This window comes from Pelodiscus sinensis, chromosome 25 (genome assembly GCF_049634645.1).
Source record: "Pelodiscus sinensis isolate JC-2024 chromosome 25, ASM4963464v1, whole genome shotgun sequence".
NCBI lineage: Eukaryota > Metazoa > Chordata > Testudines > Trionychidae > Pelodiscus > Pelodiscus sinensis.
In genome coordinates, this window is record NC_134735.1 from 2,561,599 (window position 1) to 2,582,653 (window position 21,055).

The following is a 21,055-nucleotide window of genomic DNA, read 5'->3' on the forward strand; positions in this document are numbered from 1 at the left end:
CCGCGAGAGGGGAAACTGAGGCACGGAGCGGCAGGGACCAGCCCCAGGACTCGGAGCCCTTCCCCCGCCCGAAGCGCTGACGGGCCCGGCGCCAGGCGCGTCCAGCCCAGCCTGGGTGCGGGTTGCGGGGCCGGGCTGGGTGCGAGGCGCCCGGCGCCGCGCGGGTTAAGCCGGCTGCCCCCTCCGCGCCGGGCGCAGGGCGGCTCATAAAGCGCCCCCGCCGGCCGCTTCCCGGGGACGCCTCGCTGCGCAGCCGCTCGCTGCGGGCAGGCTCCGGCGCTGGCGCCCGCTGCCAGCCGGGGAGATGGAGCCGGCCGCGGCTGGGAAGGGCGCGTCCGCGGGCGCCGGGGCGCAGGAGGCCGGGCAGCCGCAGCCGCAGCCGCAGCGCTGGGAGGAAGCCCGGACGTTCTATGACAGCCTGACCCCCAGGAAGAAGCCCAAGCCGGTAAGAGCCTGGTTCTTGCGGGGGGGGGGCTGCAAACCTCCCCATGCTGGGTCCCAGCAGAGCCCCCAGCCCTGGTGTCCCCCCTGCCCAGCCAGGTGCCCCTGGCCCCCTGGGGAAGGCCGTGGCGCTGAGCCTGGCTGTGGGCCGCTGACCCTGCAAGAGCCACGGGGTGGGTGCCCGGCAGGTCCCGTGGCCGGAGGATGGGTGCCCAGGCCGTGTGGGGGGTGGGCGTTGGAGGGGTGGCAGCCTTACTGCTGACTGCCCCCCTGCCTCTGGTCACTCCGGTCTGGCAGGGCCAGGGACCCTGCAGCCCCCGGGTTAGTAACAGGCGCTGGGTGCTCCACCCTCTGGCTGGGGCTGGCAAACAGGGCGTAGATACCCGGTTGCCTGGCGTGCTCGGTGGTTGGCAACACCCATCCCTGGGGTGCTTGTTCTGCACAGGCCTCCCTGGGGCTCTTGCAGCTGCCTCGGGAGGGTCAGGGACTGGCTGGGGCAGATGAGGCCCTGGAGCTGATCAGCTGCAGGGCTGGTCCTGCCTGGCAATCTCTGTGGCTGTCCCCTGGCCAGCCCTGAGAGCAGGGTGTGTAGGAGACTCCCAGGTAACACACCTGTCTCCCGCCTGGCCCCTCAGGTGTGAACGTGAACAGAGACTTGGGCGGCTGGCAGAGGGAGGGTTATCAGTGGTTTCCACCTTCTCAGCAGTAGTGGGAACGGAGAGGGGACGAGCTAGCCTGGGTTAGACTAGTGATCCTCTGCCCCTGTCATGCCAGCCTCTCGGGCTGCTTCAGCCATTAATGTGACTCCGCAAAACCCCCAGAGGTGGGCAATTAGGGAAACTGAGGCATGGGGGCAGTTAAGAGAGTTGCCCATGGTCACACAGTCAGTGGCAGAGCTGAGCCCGAAAGCTGGGAGTCCTAATTCCTAGTCTTGGACTCTAGAAAATACCCCTTCCTCTGACTGTGTTGCTGTGACTCATTTCTATGGGGTCTGCTGTAACTTCACGGCCAGCTCCTCCTCCATCCCCGGGGGCTGGTGTCAGACCTGCTGTGAGGTGCTGGTGCCAAGAACCACACAGAGCGCTGCACGGCACTCGGACGCAGCTGGGCATGCCCTGGGAGGCAGCTGTCACGGCCCATGATGAATGGGTGCGTGGCATTTTCCTGTATTATTTATATAGTGTTCTGAAAACCCCCAACCATCTCAGCCATCGCGGTGAACTGTCATCTGATCCGTGAGCGCCGGGGCCCCAGGGGCCTGTGGTGCGTTTTAAGAAATGGTTCTAGGGATCAGTCGGTGGGTCTGCCCCTCAAGCCACCCGCTGCCTTCGTGGGCCCCTGCCTGGCCTCTCTGCGGGGAGGGGGGCTCCGTGTCCGAACTGGCACCTGGCACGCCGCCAGCTGATTCCACAGCGCTGATGCTGGTTGGCGCCGTGACCCGGCGAGCGGGCCGGGGGCAGAGGCGGGGTCGTGTTTGCAGAACCGTCCCGGGAGCGGAGCGGGGCGGGCGGGAGGAGGCCGAGGATGCTAGTAGAGAGCTGGTGATTCCATCATCTCTTCTGCTTCTCGATATTTCTTCGCAGGCTTTATGTCCCTCTGGGGTCTCGTATTTTACATTGCTGTATATATCTGTGTTGTAAGCCGCCTCGAATATTTTAAATAGAGAGGTGGGGTAAAAATGTTGCAATAATCTAGTCTGGGAGAGCCCTGGACGTACATGGGGGTAGGTAGGAAGCGAGCGATCTCACGAGGCTGTAAACAGCGGATGGGGACGCGGTTGGGTTACGCTGGGCCTGGGGCACCTCGAGTTTGAGGCCTCCCATAAAGCATCATTTCAGCCAATCCCTGTCATTTTCAGTGCTCTCTGCCCCCTTCCTGGGGGCCCCTGTCAGCCCCTCCCCAGCCCCCAGCCGTGCTGGTTCTCTCTGCTGCTTGGGGCTTCCTTCCAGCCACTGGGGCTGGCTGCAGAGAGCCGGCTGGAATCAGCCCCGTCCCTGCGCAAGGCTTAAATGCCTCTTCACGGCCTCAACACCCTCCCCAGGGACACCGTGCATGAGAACCAAGGGGAGCATGATCCAGTGGTGAGCAGAGAGATCTGAGGCAGCCCCTGGGAAAATGAGCTCTCTTGTCGGGTGCTGCTTCCCTCCCATGCTCCTTAGCGGTGCCCCCCATAGAACTGTCCCCTGGCCCCAGTCACACTGCCTGGCCACTGCCTCCTCCTCAGAGGGCGGATCCCTTCTCCATGGCTCCAAAGGGGCGGAACCGGTTTTGGATTTGCTGCCCATCTCCCACCCAGAGCGGCTCCCAAAAGCCTCCGGACTGGCTGCAGAAGGGGCTGGAGTCCAGCGCTGGCGCTGAATCCAGATTTAACCCCTGATCCCAGTCTCTCGACTGGACCAAACCAAAATGCCAGGGCCAGGGCGTCTCTGAACTTGGAGGGGGGGAAGGTCAGACTCCTGAGCCATGTCTCAGGTGGGTTGGTCTGGTCCAGCTGCCCAGAAGCCTTGGAGACTGGCTCCTGCAGGGCCGGATGGGAGCCAAGTGTCTGGAGAGGAGAGAGAAACAGGCCCCCAAGGTCTGGGGCGCCTGATCCAGGTGCACTGTAGCTTGTGGCTGGGCTGTGGGACGGCTGCATCTGACATCTATGGGTAATGGTAGGGCTGAGGAGGCAAGCCCCCAGCCCCGCCCCTTCTGCTAAGGCCCCGCCCGCATGGGAGCCAAGCCACCAGCCGCCCCCACCCCACTAGGCATTCTGGGGGTGGCCTGTGGGCAGGGCCAGGCTGGCAGTTGCCTATGATACCGGCTGCCCATGCGGACGTCCCATTGAGCGGGACTTCCCGGGGGTGCGTTTGCGCTCCTGGGCGGGACACAGGCCCAGGCAGGCTCCAGCCTCAGGAAATATTAAATATTCGCCCCTTTGTGTTCAGATGTTGGCCCAGGTTCACCGCAGGGGACCGTGGCGGCGGCGACAGTCCAGTCTGGGCCGACACAGCGATGAACCGGCAGCCTCCAGAGCGAAACGCCGGAGCTGCTCCGGCTTGAGCAAAACCCTTCCAAGGGGCAGTGACAGGCTCCCCGTGGCTCGGCACAGCCCGGGCCCTGTAGTGCGCGCTCGTCCGTGCTGGGACCTGGCGGCCCCGCCCCACCGTGTACACGTGCAAGCCCGGTTCATCGAGGGATAATAAGAAATGACTCGGTGCCCCACGCAGGGTGGCAGGACCCCTGGGGGCTGCGGCGCTCACTGCTGCACAGTCGCCCCTTGCGAGCAGGTTTATTGACAAACCGCGATGTAAATGTGTAACCACTCCAGCGCCTGGCGGCTCTGCGCGCGCCGTGGGCCCGGCTCAAGCGCCTGGCGGCTCTGCGCGCGCCGTGGGCCCGGCTCAAGCGCCTGGCGGCTCTGCGCGCGCCGTGGGCCCGGCTCAAGCGCCTGGCGGCTCTGCGCGCGCCGTGGGCCCGGCTCAAGCGCCTGGCGGCTCTGCGCGCGCCGTGGGCCCGGCTCAAGCGCCTGGCGGCTCTGCGTGCGCCGTGGGCCCGGCTCAAGCGCCTGGCGGCTCTGCGTGCGCCGTGGGCCCGGCTCAAGCGCCTGGCGGCTCTGCGCGCGCCGTGGGCTCCGGCTTCAATCCGCTTTATACTGCAGAGCCCACAGCGAAGCCACCCTGGAACTGCAGCCGGCAGCCCCAGCCAGCCCAGCGCCCAGGCAGCCAGCGGTAACCTGGGGTGTGTGTGTGGGGGGGGGGGGCAGCCCGGCCTGCTCCCAACGGGCGGCTCCGGCAGGTCCTGCAGAGCTGGAGCAGCCCTCTGCTCGGGGTGGGCGGGGAGCTGCTCCAGCCCCTCCCGGTCCCCCCCTGCTTCCCCCGTTCGGGGTGCGGCTCGCCAGTTATCCCTTCACACCCCTATTGACCAACGGGAGGGGACGCACGCCCCATGACGTGGAGCTATGAAAACAAGGCAGGGCCGTTTTGGACACTGGGGAGCAGACCCCCCCAGCGGCAGGGACCCTAGGGGGGTTGTTGTGTCTCCATGAGCACCCGGAGGCTCTCGGGAGCTCCCACTGAGCGGCCAACACGAGGCGATCTGGAGGGACCCAGGCACGGCAGCGCTCGGTTCCCCAATGCTCCCTTTTCCCAGGATGCCGTCTGCCTGCTTCCGGAATCATCCCCTTCAGCCTGGCCTCTGAGGCGTTGCTCTCTCCGGCCGCCCCGGACGTGTTGGGATTTCCCCTCTGTTCCTGGACGGTTCAGAGTTCGTAGGATACGAGGGAAAACGATTTCCCTAGGCGGGTGGGGAAGCCCTGGGATGGATCCCTAGGGAGGGGGTGGACTCTCCATCCCGAGAGGTTTAAGTCCCGGCTTGACACAGCCCAGGCTGGGATGGTTGAGTCGGGGCTGGTCCTGCTTTGGGCAGGGGGCTGGATGCGCTGACTCCTGAGGGCTCTGCCAGCCCTGGGGTTCTATAATCTCTGCCCTTTCCATAGGACCCAGCACTAAATATGCCCCAGACTCCTGTTCCTCTGCTCACTGGACGTCGATGCTCCGGTCTGCGTTTCTGGTGGCAGCCGGGGTTTCCAGGACTTGGCCACCCACTCTTGGAAGGGGATCCCGGCGTTGTAACCACGGCAACGCTCGCGTAACCGGAGTAGGTGACCGGATTAGAGGGGTGCCATCTGGTTCAACCTTTGGAGCTGGCTTTGCCAGAGGGGGTCACATGCAGTTCTAGATATCAGCCTTGAGGTGCAGAGACGGTCTGGAAATCCGGTAGGAATTGTCTTGGCCCTTCATCCTTTCGAGGAGGATAAACTGTGCTGTCTTTCAGATGAGGCCTTTGCTCTGCCTGCCCTCCAAGGATGGGAACACTCCCTTGTCACTGGCTTTAAGAATAGCTGTCCCCTTCCTCCTCCTCTGGGAGGCTGGCCAAGATTCCTGCACTGTGTTCCAGTTGGCAGTCACACTCCACCCCAGAGTTGGCTGCATTTCAGCAGTGCACATCATCTGTGAAGTACAGTGGTAGCAGAGGCACCACTGAAACCTACAATATTCTTAGTTTTAATCATTCCCCCATCGTTTATTTATTTTTCTTTCTGTGTTTTTTTTTTATTTTATTTTAATGCAGCTCTTTGCTCAGGGGCAAAGTTTCAATAAAAAACATGAAGACTGCATGGGAGAGGGGGAGGCAACTGATAAGGGATTACAGGAGCTGGCTCTTTCACTAGAGCATCCACAGAAAGGGCTGGTATAGTGTGTACAGATGAGATTAGACTAAGCCCAAAGCTGGGCTAGTGGTGTAAAGGACGCGGGTACTTCCCAGACCTCTGGCCCAGTGTCTGCTTGGGAGGAGGATTAGAGCTGTGTCCGCACCCCCCAAAGTACAAACCACTGGTTCGCATCTTCCCGTGTTGCATGGCTTGCTGAGGGCGGGTGCTTCCTACCTGGCTGGTCCTTGTGTTAAGATGCTGACTCCAGATCTGAACAGAGCCCTAGAGAGCCTCGCACCATCTTCCCCTTGGCTGCCCGCCTATCCTGTTTCTGCTAAGCTCTTTATCAATCCTCTGTGGAAAGGGGCTCGCTGGAGATCCCAGGTGACCCTCCAGCCGCAAAGGGAGCGGGTGGAGCCGCTGCTTTGTTTGGTTTTCGGTTCCAAAATGTAAAATTCAGTTTGCTTCGGCTCGGTGAATTCCTGGAGCTGCTTTGCAGACACCGGGTTTGATGCTGACCTTGAGTAACCTTGAGTGCTGCTGTGAGGATAAACAAGGCTTGTTCTGAAGTCCCCAGTCCCCATGCAAGACCAAGGATGCTGGGCTGGGATGCGGCGCAGGGTCCTGTGTGGCCTGACGGCGACTATAAAGCATGGCTAGGAGGTCACTCCAGCTGGGTATTCGGAGGCGAGGCAGCATGGTCTAGTGGTTAAAGCACCGGAGTAGGCGTGTGGACTCCTGGGTGCTTTTCCTGCCTCTGCCCCAGGACTGCCACATGACTGAGGGCAAGTATCGTACACACCAAGGCTTCATTTCCCCCAGCTGTCAGGTAGAGAGAATAGCTGGCTGCCAGCATAGGGAAGGGTTGTAAACAGAGCAGGTAAAAAAATAAAATAAAAAAAAAATCAGAGGCTGGATCTCTGTAAACATGCAAGCGGTGTATAGACCGCTCCTGCAGGTTTTCAGCATTGGCCCCAAACCAAAATGTAGGGGTATTTTTGTCTTGTGGGAACATCAACATTTCTGACTTTGTTCCAAACTAGGGCCAAATTGTTTTGTAGCTGTTGGAATTTCCAACTGAAGGGGAATTCTGCCAGCTGACCAGTACGGACTATGATGCTTAACTCAGTAACGTGGATGGTTCTCCTATAGCAGGTGGGATCAAGAGGCGCTAAGTGTTATTTTGCAGGTTCTGTATCCCCAGAGGGTGATGCTGGACAGCTCTGCCTGCCTGGTGAAAAGCTGGTATAGCACTAGCAATGGAGGGCGGGTTAGAGGTGGACAACAAGCTTGATCGACTTCTTGCTGCGTTTATTACTGCTGAAATGTACCCTAGGGGGGCTCTGTGCCTTTAAATGGCAAGGAGAGAACATGGAGGACCTTGTAAACAGTGCTGCAAGACCAGGGCATACGTGACACAGGGACATACATGCAAGCTGCATGCCACAGGGCCGTGCATGCATGCGTGACAGCAGAGCCCGATGTATCCGTGCCGCACCACGCCAAGGCCAGTGGCTCTGGAAAAGCGTCTCCAATGGGCTCCCATAGCACCCGATGGGAATCGGCTCAAACTAAGTGCTTGTGACAGTCACAGCACTGACCCAGTTTTATCTTGCAGGAAATTCTTAAACAGCTGTAGCTGGAGAATGTGCGTCCCTGCTGTCCATCGGGTACGAGGGCATGGAAACCAACATTGTAGAGTGTGCACGCACAAACACGTGTGCACACACGCACACACACACACACACTGGGACTTTTCAGCTTAGAAAAGTGGAGACTAAGGGGTCATAGGCTACAGCAGTGTTTCTCAACCTTTTTTTTTTTAAAAAAAAGTAGCCCTTCTTAAAAAAAAAATAAAAGTACCTCTAGTACCTACAGTTTTCAGCTACACAAAAAAATTGTGTATGGTGACACATTTGTTTAAACAACTTAATCATAGCCAGGCGGCTGATGAAATTTTTGGGTGTAAAAAGTACAAAAATAATAAAACGCTGTAAAACTTAACACACAAATTCAGTTTTCTCCAAATTTCAGTTGTTGACGTACCCCCCCCCCCCCCCAGCCTTCTCTGAAGTACCCCTAAGGGCACTTGTACCCAGGGCTGGCCTTCCCATGAGGCGAACTGAGACCTTTCCAAGTTTTGGCCTAAGCGAGGGGCCATGGGGGCGTCATTTGAGCTTCCTCGCCTCAGGTGCCGAGATGTTGTGGGCCGGCCCTGGTTGTGCCACGGGTGGAGAATCCCTGGGCTCGAGGTCTATATTAGGGTCTGACAGGGTCCCCCCCCCCATGGCTGTTGTAGCTCAGATCCTGGCTAGCCATGCCCACGCAGCCCAGGATAAGTCATTTTGGGGATCAACAGTCTGTCCATCCAGACTCCCCTGCGGCGGCTCTGTGATGCACACGGGGGTGCTGGGGAGACCTCGCCCCGCTGTGTTTGCTCGGGGAAAGGGGGCGGGTGCACGCAGGCTGCCAGGGACCCTTCCAAAGCTTGCTGTCCACAAGGCAGCTTGCTGGGCTGTAGATTTCCCATGGGCCACTGTGGCCGCATCTGCCTGGCTGGCTCCGTCGCCCGGCGGTGGTGCTGCCAAGAGGAGCCGGAGGGCTGTGCTCAGGCACTGAGGCAGGGGACGCTTCCTCTCGGCTGGGTGCCCGGGAGGTGGGAGTGACTCTGGGGGTGTTGGAGGATCAGAGCTGAGCAGGCCGGTGGAAGGCTCACGCCGAGCGGGTGGAGAATGGGTCTCGTGTTGCTGGTTGTAATAAAGCCAAGCGCTGGGGTGAGGGCGAGTCTGGATTTTGTGGGGTGCGTGGGCCATGTTTGTGTAGCAGGTTGGGAAGGACAGCAGCTCACCTAGCTACACAACCACAAACTAACACCAGCGCCGGCCAGGGCGGCCTAGTCGCCAGAGAGCCTAGAAACCCCAGTGATGACACAGTGTTTCTCAACCTTTTTTTAAAATAAGTATCCCCTTTAAAAAAAATTAGAAGTACCCCCACTACTTATAGTTTTTTAGACACACACATTTTTTTCCCCTGCCATTCCAACACATTGGTTTAAATAACTTAATTTTATCTGGGCGTGCGATGAAATTTTTGGGTGTAAAAAGTACAAAAATAATAAAGCGCTGTCAAACTTAAAAACAAAAATTCAGTTTTCTCCAAATTTCAGTTGTGTGGATGTACCCCAAAGATGTCTCTCAAGTACCCCTAAGGGTACTTGTACCACTGGTTGAGAAACACTGATAAACCAAGAGCAACACTGAAAATTGGACTCTTAGGTGCTTCTGAGAGAGTTATTTAGGCACTTTGGTGCCTAACTCCCATGGGACGTACTTTTGGAAATCTGGCTCGTGTCTGTCTGCATCGCTAGATATCTATCTGGCCTTATAGCACATCCGCTTCTAAACTCCACTGACTGTTAATAAGACTTAAGCACCCACCTGCCCTCTGAAAAAATGGGATGAAGCACCTAAATCACTTAGGCACATTTGAAAATTCTGCCCCAGTGAGGCTGGCCCCATCTAATACCTGGTTCCATACCCTTTGGCCACTGGTATTTAGTTTTCATTGTCTCGGCAGACTAGCCCCCACTCTTGGATGCTCCCTAATCTTAAACTAACTTCGGTTTTAGGGTCTTATATGGTCCCGAATCGACCCTCAAACCTCTCTACACGAACTCGCAGGAAACCCCAGCAGGACTTGCTGCAGTGCATGGTGCTCGGGTTTCAAACTGGCTCGGGTCCTAATGGGACCGGGCCCTTTCGCTGGCGCCTTGGGCTGAGCAATGGGCTGCGGTAGCCCAGCTGCATCATCGGCCTTGAATAATTACTTAACCTAATAATCCCTAAGTAATCCAGCAGAGTGGGATCAGCCCAGCCAACGCACTCAGCAGCGCACACCAGTAATACCCCGCAGTCCGCTGAGCTGCTGTCCCAGAGCAGGACACCCCCGGCCTACGGTTTTACCGGCCACAGGCCGCTGTGTGCGCAATAGGTGTCGCATCCAGACTTGAAAACCCTGCGGGCTTAATTCTGCTCCCGGCTACGTCCCTGTGACTCCATCGATGTCACTGGCGTCACACTGGTGCAATTGGCCGCAGGATTTGGCCCCATCTTTCTCCGGCCAGAAGCCCCCAAGAGGCTAGACTCGTCCCCAGCATTAACCTTATTTATTGTATTTGGTTTGTTCCAAGGAGTGGGTCAGAAGGTAGGGCATGGGGAGGTAAGCCCCTAGCCCTGCCGTGTCTCCCCCCCCCCAGGTTAGGGAGGAGGTGGGCGGGCACAGCCAGAGCCTCCCCAGCCCTGGAGGGTGGGCACGCAGGGGCAGCAACGCTCCGCCCCCAAAACACCTACAGTCGGCATTCTGGGGGGTGGAGTGTGGGCGGGGCCAGGCTGGCGGTTTGGGAAGGCGACGCCTCCCCCTGCCTAGCGCACCGGCCGCCCCTGCCTGGCACCGTCACTGTTCGGGCTGACTGAGGATTCGGGGATTCTCTGCTAATTCGGGCCTTCCCCTCCCCCCCCCCCCCCCCCCCGGCCCCTGCCAGAAGGCTCTGATGTGCTGGAGGGTACTTTGGGGGGCAGGGCTGGATTTATGCACAAGCTACGTAAGCTCCAGCTTAGGGCCTCCGATTATGAGGGGCCTCTAAATACATTTACTAAATGCCCTGGTTTCGGTAATGCCGTGAGGGCTTAAACACGATGGGGCTTAGGGCCTCGGCAGGTCTGAATTCGTGTGTGTGTGTGGGGGGGGGATGTGTGTGGGATGTGTGTTTAAAATTCTCCCCAAATCCGAGGGAGATCAGGCAGGTTTCCCTGTCCCAGTGGAGTTCCCCTCCTCTCCTCTCCCCGGACCTGCAAACTGGCCACCGGCAGAAACGGCTTCTTCCCGCAGCCTGTTGGCTTTGTGAGCACCCCCCTCCCCCCGAAGTGCCGCAGGCAGGGAGCGAACAGTTTAGCTCGGTTCTGGCCGGTTGCCTGCCGAAGAGTCTCCCTAAAGGTAGGTTCCGAAGAGGCTGGAGAGAGGCTGTTCTCAGTGGTGACAGATGGCAGAACAAGGAGCAATCATAGAATCCTAGAATACTAGGACAGGAAGGGACCTCGAGAGGTCATTGAGTCCAGTTCCCTGCCCTCATGGCAGGACCAAATACTGTCTAGACCATCCCTGATAGACATTTATCTAACCTGCTCTTAAATATCTCCACAGATGGGGATTCCACAACCTCCCTGGGCAATTTATTCAATGGTCTCAGGTTGCGGTGGGAGAGGTCCAGGTTGGATATTGGGAAAAACTATTTCACTAGGAGGGTGGTGAAGCACTGGAATGGGTTCCCTAGGGAAGTAGTGGAGTCTCCATCCCTAGAGGTGTTTAAGTCTCGGCTTGACAAAGCCCTGGCTGGGTTGATTGAGTTGGAATTGGTCCTGCCTAGAGCAGGGGGCTGGACTTGCTGACCTTCTGAGGTCTCTTCTAGCTCTAGGGTTCTATGACACCAGGAAGCAAACCCCCATCCTGTTCTCTGCCAGATGTCCCCATCGATCCTTCAGCGGGAAACCCGGAGGGGGTTTTCGCCAGCTGGGTGGATGCCAAGTGACCCCTAAGGGAATGGGATGGTCTCGGCTCCGAGAGGCCACGGGACGGCGGATGCTCGTCCTAGAAATCTCCGCTCGGAGACGCCCCAGAAAGCCAAGGACGGAAATGTTCTGGCTCAGAACGCGCTCGGACATGAAGGGCTGACCGCTGAAATGTGGGCTCCCTGCCTATGCCCTTAGAGCAATATAGACCTCGAGGGGGTTCCCAGCAGGCCGGGTTCCCCCCACGTCCTCCCTACCATGTGACGTGACGGCAACAGGGAAACCTTTCCGTGTGAATCTCGGGCCCAGAGAGCTTCACTAGATGGAGTTTAATGGGGAGTGAGAGGACTGGGAAGGGTTTGTAATAGACACGTGCCCAATCCCCCCTATTCAAATCGAGGGACGTCGGTTCCGGATCCATACCTAGACTTTGGGGAGGAGAGGGGCCTGGCGCGCCATTTCTGGCCCATCGTCTGGCCCGACCCGATGGAACAGGGTCCATCCTCGCGTGGCCATTGCTGGGAAATGTCTCCCTCTCATGCAGCCAAAGCCTGAGAACGCGATAACAATCGCCGTCTCCTCGCGGGCTCTGTTCCGCATGGAGGAGGAGCAGAAAATTTACTCTGACCAGGGGGTGGAGGCCTATGTGAAATACCAGCTGGACCATGAGAGTGAACCCTTCCTCCCCGGAGCTGCCTTCCCCTTCGTCAAGGTAAGCCCATCGCTCCAGCCCCCAGACTCTCCCCCATTCCCAGGTCCCTCCCCACGAGGGCCTAGGTGAAACTGAACGTAAACACAAACCTTAGTGAATTCTGCTCTCCTCATTCCGGTGTCAATCCAGACTAGCTGCCACGGGGCGACTCTGGGTTCCTGCTAGTATAACCGAGCAGAATCCAGCCCAGACAGTCGAGAGACCCTTTGTGGGGAGGGGGGAGCGAGAAAACACCTGGGGGGAACTTCAGTAGGGCAGCGACTTCCACTGACCAGCCTGGATCCGAACTGAAGATCAGCTTCTTGTGTATAAGTCTTCCCTGCTGCTGGCTACTTAGATGTGCCCCAGGAGCCTGTGGGCTGTGTCATGTAGATTGGATTAGACTGTTCCTCAGCCTTTTGAGGGCCAGGGAGGAAGGAGCTATGGATACTCCTGAGCATTGGCATGTCAGAGAGAATGGAACAGACGGGTGGGTGGGTGGGTGGGTGGCTGGCTGGCTGGCTGGGGGTTGGTGGATGGATGGATGAGTAGATGGGGTGGGTAGGTGGGTGGGTGGATGGCTGGCTGGGGGTTGGTGGATGGATGGATGAGTAGATGGGGTGGGTAGGTGGGTGGGTGGATGGCTGGCTGGATGGGGGTTGGTGGATGGATGGATGAGTAGATAGGGGTGTGTAGGTGGGTGGACATATGGACGGATGGGCAGACGATGGGCAAGAGGGGGCAGGCACAGGAGTAGCTAGTGATGTCAAATTTCTTTTAAAAGCTAAGTATTCAGGAGACCCCTCCCATCATGGGGATGCGCATTTTTAACTCGGTGTGAGGGGCAGACCTAGCTGGGTTTCTCCCAACTTTCAGTGCCCCTGATCATAGCCCCAGAGGTATTAGCAGGGCACAGGGGGCGCACGGTGACTATAAGCAGACCCCCGTCAATGGGTGGGCATCCGGTTTCCGCTGGTCCCCTTCCACTTCTCTTCCGGAAGTTCAGCTCCAAGGCGCATGGGCGTGCGCTGGTGGCAGGTGACCTCTCCTCTTCCCTTCGTCTCGTAGGCCCTGGAAGCCGTCAACGCTCAGTTGCGCGAGCTCTACCCCGACAGCGAAGAGCTCTTCGACATTGTCCTCATGACCAACAACCACGCCCAGGTCGGGGTCCGCCTGATCAACAGCATCAACCATCACAGTGAGCACCAACCCCCCCAGCCAGAGCCCGTGAAACGCCCCGGCAGCCGGTGGCCCCTTCGGCCGGGCTCAGTGGCGGGGCTGGCGGGCCAAGCTTTCTCATCTGCGCCCCTGCTGTTCCGTCAGCCGCCCACCCCGCCCCCGTCTCCGATGGCTGCAAAACGAACCCTTGTCGGTCTTCGAGGAGCCCTGTAACGTGGGACCCAGACCTGAATGAGCCTGGGCTCCGGTTGGTTAAATGGGGGGGGGTACATATGTGGGGCAACATCTCCTGGCCTGGCTTTGATGCAGCCGTCCCAGCGTGTGCCGTTCCTGAGCACTTGGGTGGAAGGAGGCCTGGGTCAAACCGTGCTTGGGGGGTCAAACCGTGCTTGGGTACTTCTCAGGGTCAAAAGCCAAACTCAAACTGACCTTGATTTTGCCCTGTTCCTAGCTGAGAGCTTGGTGTGGCTACCCTGGGGAAGGAAGGAGCAGTGCACTATTCCTTAGCTAGCGCTTTGCATCAGTAGAGCTTAAAGTACTTGACATACAATACTTGAGTGACCTGATGGGGAAACCGAGGCAAGGAGCAGTGAAGTGACTTGCCCCCAAATCACTCTGCAGGCAAGAGGCAGAGCTGGGATTAGAACCTAGGTTATCTGTGTGAGATATTAGTGCTCTAGCTGCTAGGCCACACTGTCTCTACAGAGCCGCTGTATTGTCTCACTACCACTTGCCCTTTGGGGTCTTCCCTGTGTCTGGAAGGAGGCCGGCTCCCGGGAGGAGGATGCTAAGTGTGGGGGGCACATGGTCTCTAAGGGGATTCCTGGCAGGGGTCGAGAAGCAAATGGCAACCGCTATGAAGCAGACCCGTCCAAGCATCTGAGGCAGGGCTGGCCTGGGCCTCACTGACTCCAGCAGGCCCAGGGCCCCCACCTTTCCAGAAGCCAGGCCGCCCTGTGCTCATGAGCTGTGTCTGGCCTGGCACTCGGGGGTGTGGAGGGAGCAAATTCCCCGTCTGGTCCACTCCCCCCCATGCAGTGCTGGGCTCCAGGCCTGCTGTTGGGCTGCACAACCGCTCGGCCCTGGCGGGGCCGGCCTCACTGACTCGGTGCGTCCGTCCTCCCCAGACCTGTTCATCGAGAGGTTCTGCATGACGGGAGGCAACAGCCCCATGTGCTACCTCAAGGCCTATCACACCAACCTCTACCTCTCCTCCGACGCCGAGAAAGTGAGTGAGGCCCTTGAAGAGGGTGAGTCCGACCGGCCAACCCTGCTGGGCGGTGGAGGGTGGCGGGCGGCGGGCCCGGCCCACCTTGCGTGGCTCTAGGAACGCTGGGATCTCCATCCCCTGGGTCTGTGGGGCGTCCCACGCCCTGGCTTCAGCCCACGCCCTGCCCTCGCTGATGCCACGGGGTGGGGAACCTTTTTGAGTCCAGGCGCTGCTGACCCACAGAAAAATCAGTCGGGGGCTGCACGGGGGACACCGTGGTGGGGGGTTCGGACACCAGCCTGGGCTCTCCAATGTGCGGGGCGAGTCCCGAGCCTCAGAGGCTGGATCCGGGCAAGACGGGGGCCGGAGCCTTCGGTCCCCCACCTCTGCTCCATAGTTTCCATGGAAACGACAGCATCCCTTGCGATCTGTAGTGTCTCAAAGTGCAGGGGGGGGGCTGCTTTCTCAGCTGGGTGGAAACCGGCTCCTTCAGCGCAGGCGGGAACGGCGGAGGGGCTGAGAGCCCCCGGGAAGATGTGCAGAGGCAAGTGTAAGTTCTGCACTGTGCACCCCCACCCCAGTAAATACTGGACCCTCTCGGGGGCGGGGAGGCAGCCAGGGCTGGAAGCAGAACACTAGACCAGTGGTTCCCAGTGTGGTCTGCGACCATCTTCAGGTGGACCGCAGGCTCTGAGCTGGGCTGGCGCTCCAGCCCCTCCTCTCCCCGTGAGGTTGGAGCACCAGCTTCCGGCGGTGGGGGAGGGGCCGAGCCACACGGGCCTGATCCGGCTCACGGGGAAAGAAAGCGGCTTCACGTGCTGCCATTTCCCCTCTCTCCGGCTGGGGGAAGAGCAGTGCGGGAAACGGTTTTCCCCGCTGCTCCCATTGGCTGGAATCATAGCCAATGGGAGCAGCAGGGGCGGTGCCTGGGAGCGGCGGGAGGCTTGGAGCTGGGTAAGTGCCCCCCCCATCCTCCCTCATGCTCAGACCCCCCCCCACCTTCAGCCCGCTCCTGTACCCCACTGACCTCCCCACCCCCACCTACTCCTGTGCCCATTTTGTCATCTTGGGTGGCTGGCTGGTGGCCCACGGAAAGGTCTGCGTTGAGCAGGGTGGGCTGTGGGCCAGGAAGTCTGAGAACCGCTGCTCTAGATCCTTCGGAGAGGGACTCAAGTTCCCCTCTGGGTGTCCCGGTGCCTCCGGCTCGTCTACATGCTGAGGATGCGAGTGTCCCAGGCCGGGTGTCCTTTGAGTCTCTCTGCTCTGCACATGTCAGTTCTGTGGCTTGGCCCTGCTGGCTGAGGGCCTGGGAAACGCAGCAGCCGGAGACGCCCCCCCTCCGTCCTTCTTCTCATTCCCCAAGGAATCGCAGCCGCCACCATATTCAGCCCCAGCAAGGACGTGAGCGTGTCGGAGAGCCAGCTGCGGGTGGCGTTCGACGGCGACGCCGTCCTCTTCTCAGACGAGTCGGAGCAGATCGTGAAGGAGCACGGCCTCGACATGTTTTTTGAGCACGAAAAGGCTTATGAGAACAAGCCGCTGGCCCAGGTACGGCCACGAGCCCCCCGACCCGCTGGCCCTCGTTCTGGGACGGGCAGCATAGAGAGTGGCCGACGGCCGTGCCCGCTCATGAGAATAAGCCAAGCGGGTGGAGAAGGGTGGGGCTGGGCGTCCAAAGAGACACAGGTTTAGAGGCAGGGGAGTTGAATGCGAGTTAGGAACCAAGGCCCGGATCCTCGGAGGCATTTAGGGACCTGTGGGCTTAGCTGGAGAGTTCCCACAGCAGGGACAGGCCTTTCCACTCCGTGTGCAGCGGCAGTCAAAAAAGCAAACACAGTGTTGGGAATCATTAAAAAAGGGATAGAGAATAAGACAGAGAATATCTTATTGCCTCTGTATAAATCCATGGTGCGCCCACAGCTTGAATACTGCATACAGATGTGGTCACCTCATCTCAGAAGAGCTATATTGGCATGGGAAAAGGTTCAGAGAAGGGCAACACACATGATTAGGGGTTTGGAATATGACGAGAGATTAAAAAAACTTTTCATCTTAGAAAGGAGATTAAGGGGGGATAGGATAGAGATCTATAAAATCATGACGGGTGTGGAAAAAGTGAATAAGGAAAAGTTATTTACCTGTTCCCATAACAAGTACTAGGGGTCACCAAATGAAATGAATAGGTAGCAGGTTTAAAACAAAAGGAAGTTTTTCTTCATGCAGCACACAGTCAACCTGTGGAACTCCTTGCCAGAGGATGTGGTGAAGGCCAGGACTTTAACAGGGTTCAAAAAAGAGCTAGATAGATTCATGGAGGTTAGGTCCATCAATGGCTATTAGCCAGGACGGGTAGGATTGGCGTGTCTAGCCTCTGTTCATCTGGAAATGGGTGTCAAGGGAGGGATCACCTGAGGATTATCTGTTGTGATCCCTCCCTCTGGGGCACCTGGTATCGGCCACTGTGGTCAGACAGGATACTGGGCCGGATGGACCTTTGGTCTGAGCCCGCCTGGCCGTTCTGATGTTCCCTGCTGCTGGAATGGACCCAAGTCTGGGCGGTGGGGAAGGGGTGGAGGTGGCGGTGAATGACTGTGTCTCTTTGCTTGGGTAGGGGCCACTGAAGGGCTTCCTGGAGGCCCTGGGGAAGCTGCAGAAGAAGTTCTACTCCAAGGGCCTGAGACTGGAGTGTCCGATTCGCACCTACCTGGTCACTGCCCGGAGCGCAGCCAGCTCTGGGGCTCGCGCCCTAAAGACTCTCCGCAGCTGGGGACTGGAAACAGACGAAGCCCTGTTCCTGGCCGGGGCCCCCAAGGGGCCGCTGCTGGAGAAGATCCGCCCGCACATCTTCTTTGATGACCAGATGTTCCACGTGGAGGGGGCCAAGGCGAGCGGCACCATCGCGGCCCACGTCCCCTACGGCGTCGCCCAGAAGCCGAGGCGGGGGGTGCAGGCGAAAGAAACCAGGAACAGCAAGTAGCGTAGCCGGCGGTGTGGGCTTCGCCGGCACCTGCTGGCTGGCTGGGCGGCCCTGCCACGTGGGCCGTGCATTGATTCGTATCAGGGTCTTCGCTGGGTAGTATTGAAGTTGCAGGTGCCTTGTCTGGGTGGGTTGAAGGAAGGTTTCCTTTTGCCTGTGTGTGTTGCACTTTATTGACAGTCTCTGTCCCCTCAGCCCCGCCCCTCCGGCCAACCAGCGCTCAAGCCCAACTCCGTACTTTTGCTCCCGCAACGCGGCCTCTACCCATACTGACTTGTGCCACATCGGCTGTTGCCTCCTCTCCATCCCCCCTTCTCTGCCCTCCTGCCTAAGCCCCTGCCAGCCACCCCGCTATGGCCCCCTGAAACACAAGGGAGACATAAGAATCCAGAGGGGCAGGCACTTACATTTTGCACCCCATGTTGACTACAAAGCTTGGAGAACTTCAACCCAAACTCAGCCTGCTCTTGCTCCAGGCTTGGGCTCCCTTTGTATGTTCAAGGTTCTTGTGGGTCAGTCCTGGTAAAGTGGTGTCTCCTTTACCCTGCGATCTGCAATCATGACATCAGTACCCCAGCAGGTATTTCTCCTTGCCCGCACGCACCCATACCCCTGCTGCTTACAGCCTCCAGCAGGGGCATCCCGTGTTGGACAGGGTCTGTGAGAACAGGGCTCCCCTTCTGTGGATCTCATCTTGACCCAATTGAAACTTTTGGTGCCCACTTTAAAAAAACAAAACCAGAAACGTTCCCAATCCAAGAACCTGGATATAATAAACCCAGGGCAATGCTCTGTTAATATTTACGAAAAGGGGGAGGAGGAGGGTGGGGTCCAAACCGCCGGACGGAGCCCTTTCCTGTCGGGATCCATGCACGGCTTCCATGTAAACATCCCCAAGCTGTTTCCTGTCGACTTGTCTTTGGAAGCGCTGCCACGTGCCAGCCGTCCAAGGCTGCATCTTCCCCCAGCCTGGAGATGCCTTTGTCACAAGGAGCAGAGCAGTCCGTTCACATGTAGGAAACTGGATCTGGCTGGCTCTGGGAATTGTGGCCATTGTGGCGTGGGGGCTGGGGGCGTGTGTGACGCAGCCCAGCCCTGCGGGGGGGGGGGGTGAAAGTGAGCGGCTGTACAGGGCTGCGGGTGTGTAGCGGGGTGCGTGCATGTGCACAGGGTAACGTCGCGTGGGAGGGTGTGTAGGAGAGAGAATATTAACAGCACTGTGAAGTAGCGAGCTTGCCACTCTCCAAAAGGAGCCCCAATAAGCGGGCTTTGATCTGCCGGGCGAGCAAACCTCAGGTCGAAGAACCCCCTCCCTCTCGGAAAGGGACCGTCCCCCAGTTCTGACCGATGAGGGGGAGCACGGTACAATGCCGGCTGGGATGCTGTGTGACTTGCACTTTCATTTTGTTTCCGAAGCTTAAGACAAAACAGAGAGAGAGGCCGAGGGCCCGGAGCAAGCGTCCTGGTCTGCTCCCCTTGGCCTCTTCCTGCCCTGCCTGGCGAGCAGAATTCCCTGCCCTGTTCGCGGTGGGACTCAGAGCAATGAAACCAGTCTGCACGGCGTGGGCGTATTGCCTGCCGTGTGTGGCAGCCGCCCGCCGGGCCGGGCCCTATCTCTTCCTGTGAGGCACCATCGATATGCACTGCTTCTGTGGCTGGCTTGTGCCCATCTGTTACTGCCTACTCCTGGCTGGATTCCCCAGCCTGCAGCCCGCCAGCCACCCCCTTTGCAACGATCAGCGGGACTCTTGGTCCCAGCTGATCGCGCACTAGGATTTCTGGGTGGCCTGCCTCTGCCTTGAACCAGCAGCTACCGCGCCCCTCTCCCCCTGGCTCGCCTGTTCCTGCTGTGTCCCCTGATGGTTTTATCTGTGAATGAACTGGTGTTGCGGTGGGAATGCCAGTGCGGGTCTGGAATAAACGACAGCTGGTCCCGCGTGTCAGGCTGTGCTGCAGTTCTTGGAAGGGGCAGGCGCGCAGTGTGGCCAGCCACGGAACGTCGACGTGGCTGCTAGGGAGGGGAAGGCTAACTCCCTGCTTAGCCCCTCGCAGGTGTTTTTAGAGCGGGAGGGGGGCTTTTTGGGTTGGGGGGCCCCGCTGACCCACAGAAAAGTCAGTTGGGGCTGCACGAAAGTGAGAAGCAAAGAACCAACAACCACAGGCTCGTGGTTTTTGTGGGGCCCCCCTAGGCTCTGGGGTGGAGCCAAATGGAAAGGGCTCCGTGTTTGGGAGGGGGCTTGGAGGGTGGGGTCTGGGCGGAAGGGAGGGTGCAGGGAGTGGGATGGAAGTGCAGGGTCTGCACAGAAAGGTGGGTGCAGAAGCAAAGTGGGACTCGACCCACCACCTGGCTGTGGTCACTTGGGGCAGAGGTCTGGGTGGAATGGGGAGGCGCAGGGCTGGAGCGCCAACACCTGCTCCCCAAACCTCGGGGGCCGAGTCAAGGCAAGCGGCCTTAGGTCCCCCCCCCCCCCGTGTTTTAGAGTAAGGAGGCCGGGCTGGAGCTCCGAGGGCCAATCGGCCGCGGGGGGGACGAGTTACACCAGGGCCGGAGGAACCCTGGGACTCGCTGGGGCTCCCCGGGGGGCGGCCGGAGCCCGTGTGTAACCCGAGGCGGCTGTCTCTCTTTGCAGCCATCTCCTGTTGTAATTTGGACTCATGACTCAAGCCCTGGATAAAAATATCCCTTGGCAGACGCCTCCGGCCCGGCAGCCCCTGGAACTGCCCCCAACGGGGGAGGGGCAAGAAAAAACCTTGGGGGGGGGGTTCATTTTAGAAGCACCAGATTCACCTCAGCTGCACCTCCCCCGCCCTGGTGAAACTGGCCCAGGGAGGGGGGGCGTATTCAGGAACGCCACGGGGTGCGGGCACTGCCAAACGCAGCGGAAGGACCCCCCCTCCCTCCAGCTCCCAACCCAGCAGCGTGGGCCGCAAGCCCCGGGGCGGTTAGCGGGGGCGTGGGTTTCGGGGGGCGTCTTTTCAGGGTCCGGCCCAGCCACGCATGGTCTCTCAGCCGGCGGCGAGGGAACCTGCCCCGCGAAGGGCTCAGGCTGCCCTGCCGGGAGCCAGGGACGGTCCCACTATCGCGGGGAACTTCGTCTCCTCCTCGCCCCCCGTGCAATGCCTGGGGACAGATCCGAGTCTCCGCTCCCACGTCCTTTACCCTGAGGCCTCCCTGCCCTCCAGGGCTCCCCTCCCACTCCCCTGCGCGGCAGAGTCCTCCGCCCCCACCCAGGCTGGGCCCAGGGTTCCTGGGGGCTCGACCCCCCCACCTGGCTGTGGTCACTTGGGGCAGGGCTTGGGGGGGCCCCACTCGGGGGGGGGGGGCCTGGACGCTTCCCTGGCCCACTGCCAATTACCCGCTGTGCCAAGCAACCCCCCGTGTCAGACAGTGACCCGGCTTTGAAAAGAGAAAAGAAAAAGTTGCTGGGCACCACGCGGTGCCTCTGGGTGTCAGGGCAGGTCAGGCTGTTCCCCGTAGGTCCCAGGCCCCCTTCCCAGGCCCTGCTGAGCCCCAGGGATGCTGTGGGCCAGACACTTGCTTCTTCCCAGCATCAGCCTCCTCCCCGCAGCTGGGGTTACGGTCCCCCTCCCAGTCCAGCCTACGAGGCCTTTTGGCTGGAGGCGTCTCCCAGCAGCCCAGGAAGTAACGTGGGTTGGAGAACAGGACCCGGCCAGGGCTCCCAGTTCTAATCCTGACGCTGTTTCGCTGTGGGCAGCTCACGTCCCTTCCGTCAGCCACTCTGTACGGGGCCGCCGGAGGGCGGGGGGGCAAGTGGGGCAATTTGCCCCAAGCCCTGGG

At 59.5% G+C, this 21,055-nt stretch overlaps 1 protein-coding gene and 1 long non-coding RNA gene across 2 annotated transcripts; both read left to right on the forward strand.

Moving 5' to 3' along the window:
• Window positions 1-239: 239 nt before the first annotated feature.
• On the forward strand, window positions 240-19,194 carry NT5C1A (5'-nucleotidase, cytosolic IA). The gene is made up of 6 exons (XM_075908550.1): window positions 240-445; window positions 11,744-11,911; window positions 12,959-13,088; window positions 14,197-14,319; window positions 15,643-15,827; window positions 16,891-19,194. Exons 1-6 carry the CDS (start codon window positions 305-307, stop codon window positions 17,254-17,256), a joined length of 1,113 nt encoding a protein of 370 aa, XP_075764665.1. The 5' UTR covers window positions 240-304; the 3' UTR covers window positions 17,257-19,194.
• On the forward strand, window positions 455-7,452 carry LOC142819887 (uncharacterized). The gene is made up of 2 exons (XR_012897562.1): window positions 455-4,151; window positions 4,919-7,452. It is a non-coding gene; the product is annotated as an uncharacterized LOC142819887 (long non-coding RNA).
• Window positions 19,195-21,055: the final 1,861 nt, after the last annotated feature.

Bases quoted from the DNA above. Each gene is read 5' to 3' on its own strand.
- NT5C1A (XM_075908550.1), top strand. From the start codon at position 305: ATGGAGCCGGCCGCGGCTGGGAAGGGCGCGTCCGCGGGCGCCGGGGCG. The intron at 14,320-15,642 runs GTGAGTCCGACC...TCATTCCCCAAG, and splicing joins GAGTGAGGCCCTTGAAGAGG to GAATCGCAGCCGCCACCATA. The intron at 15,828-16,890 runs GTACGGCCACGA...TTGCTTGGGTAG, and splicing joins AGAACAAGCCGCTGGCCCAG to GGGCCACTGAAGGGCTTCCT.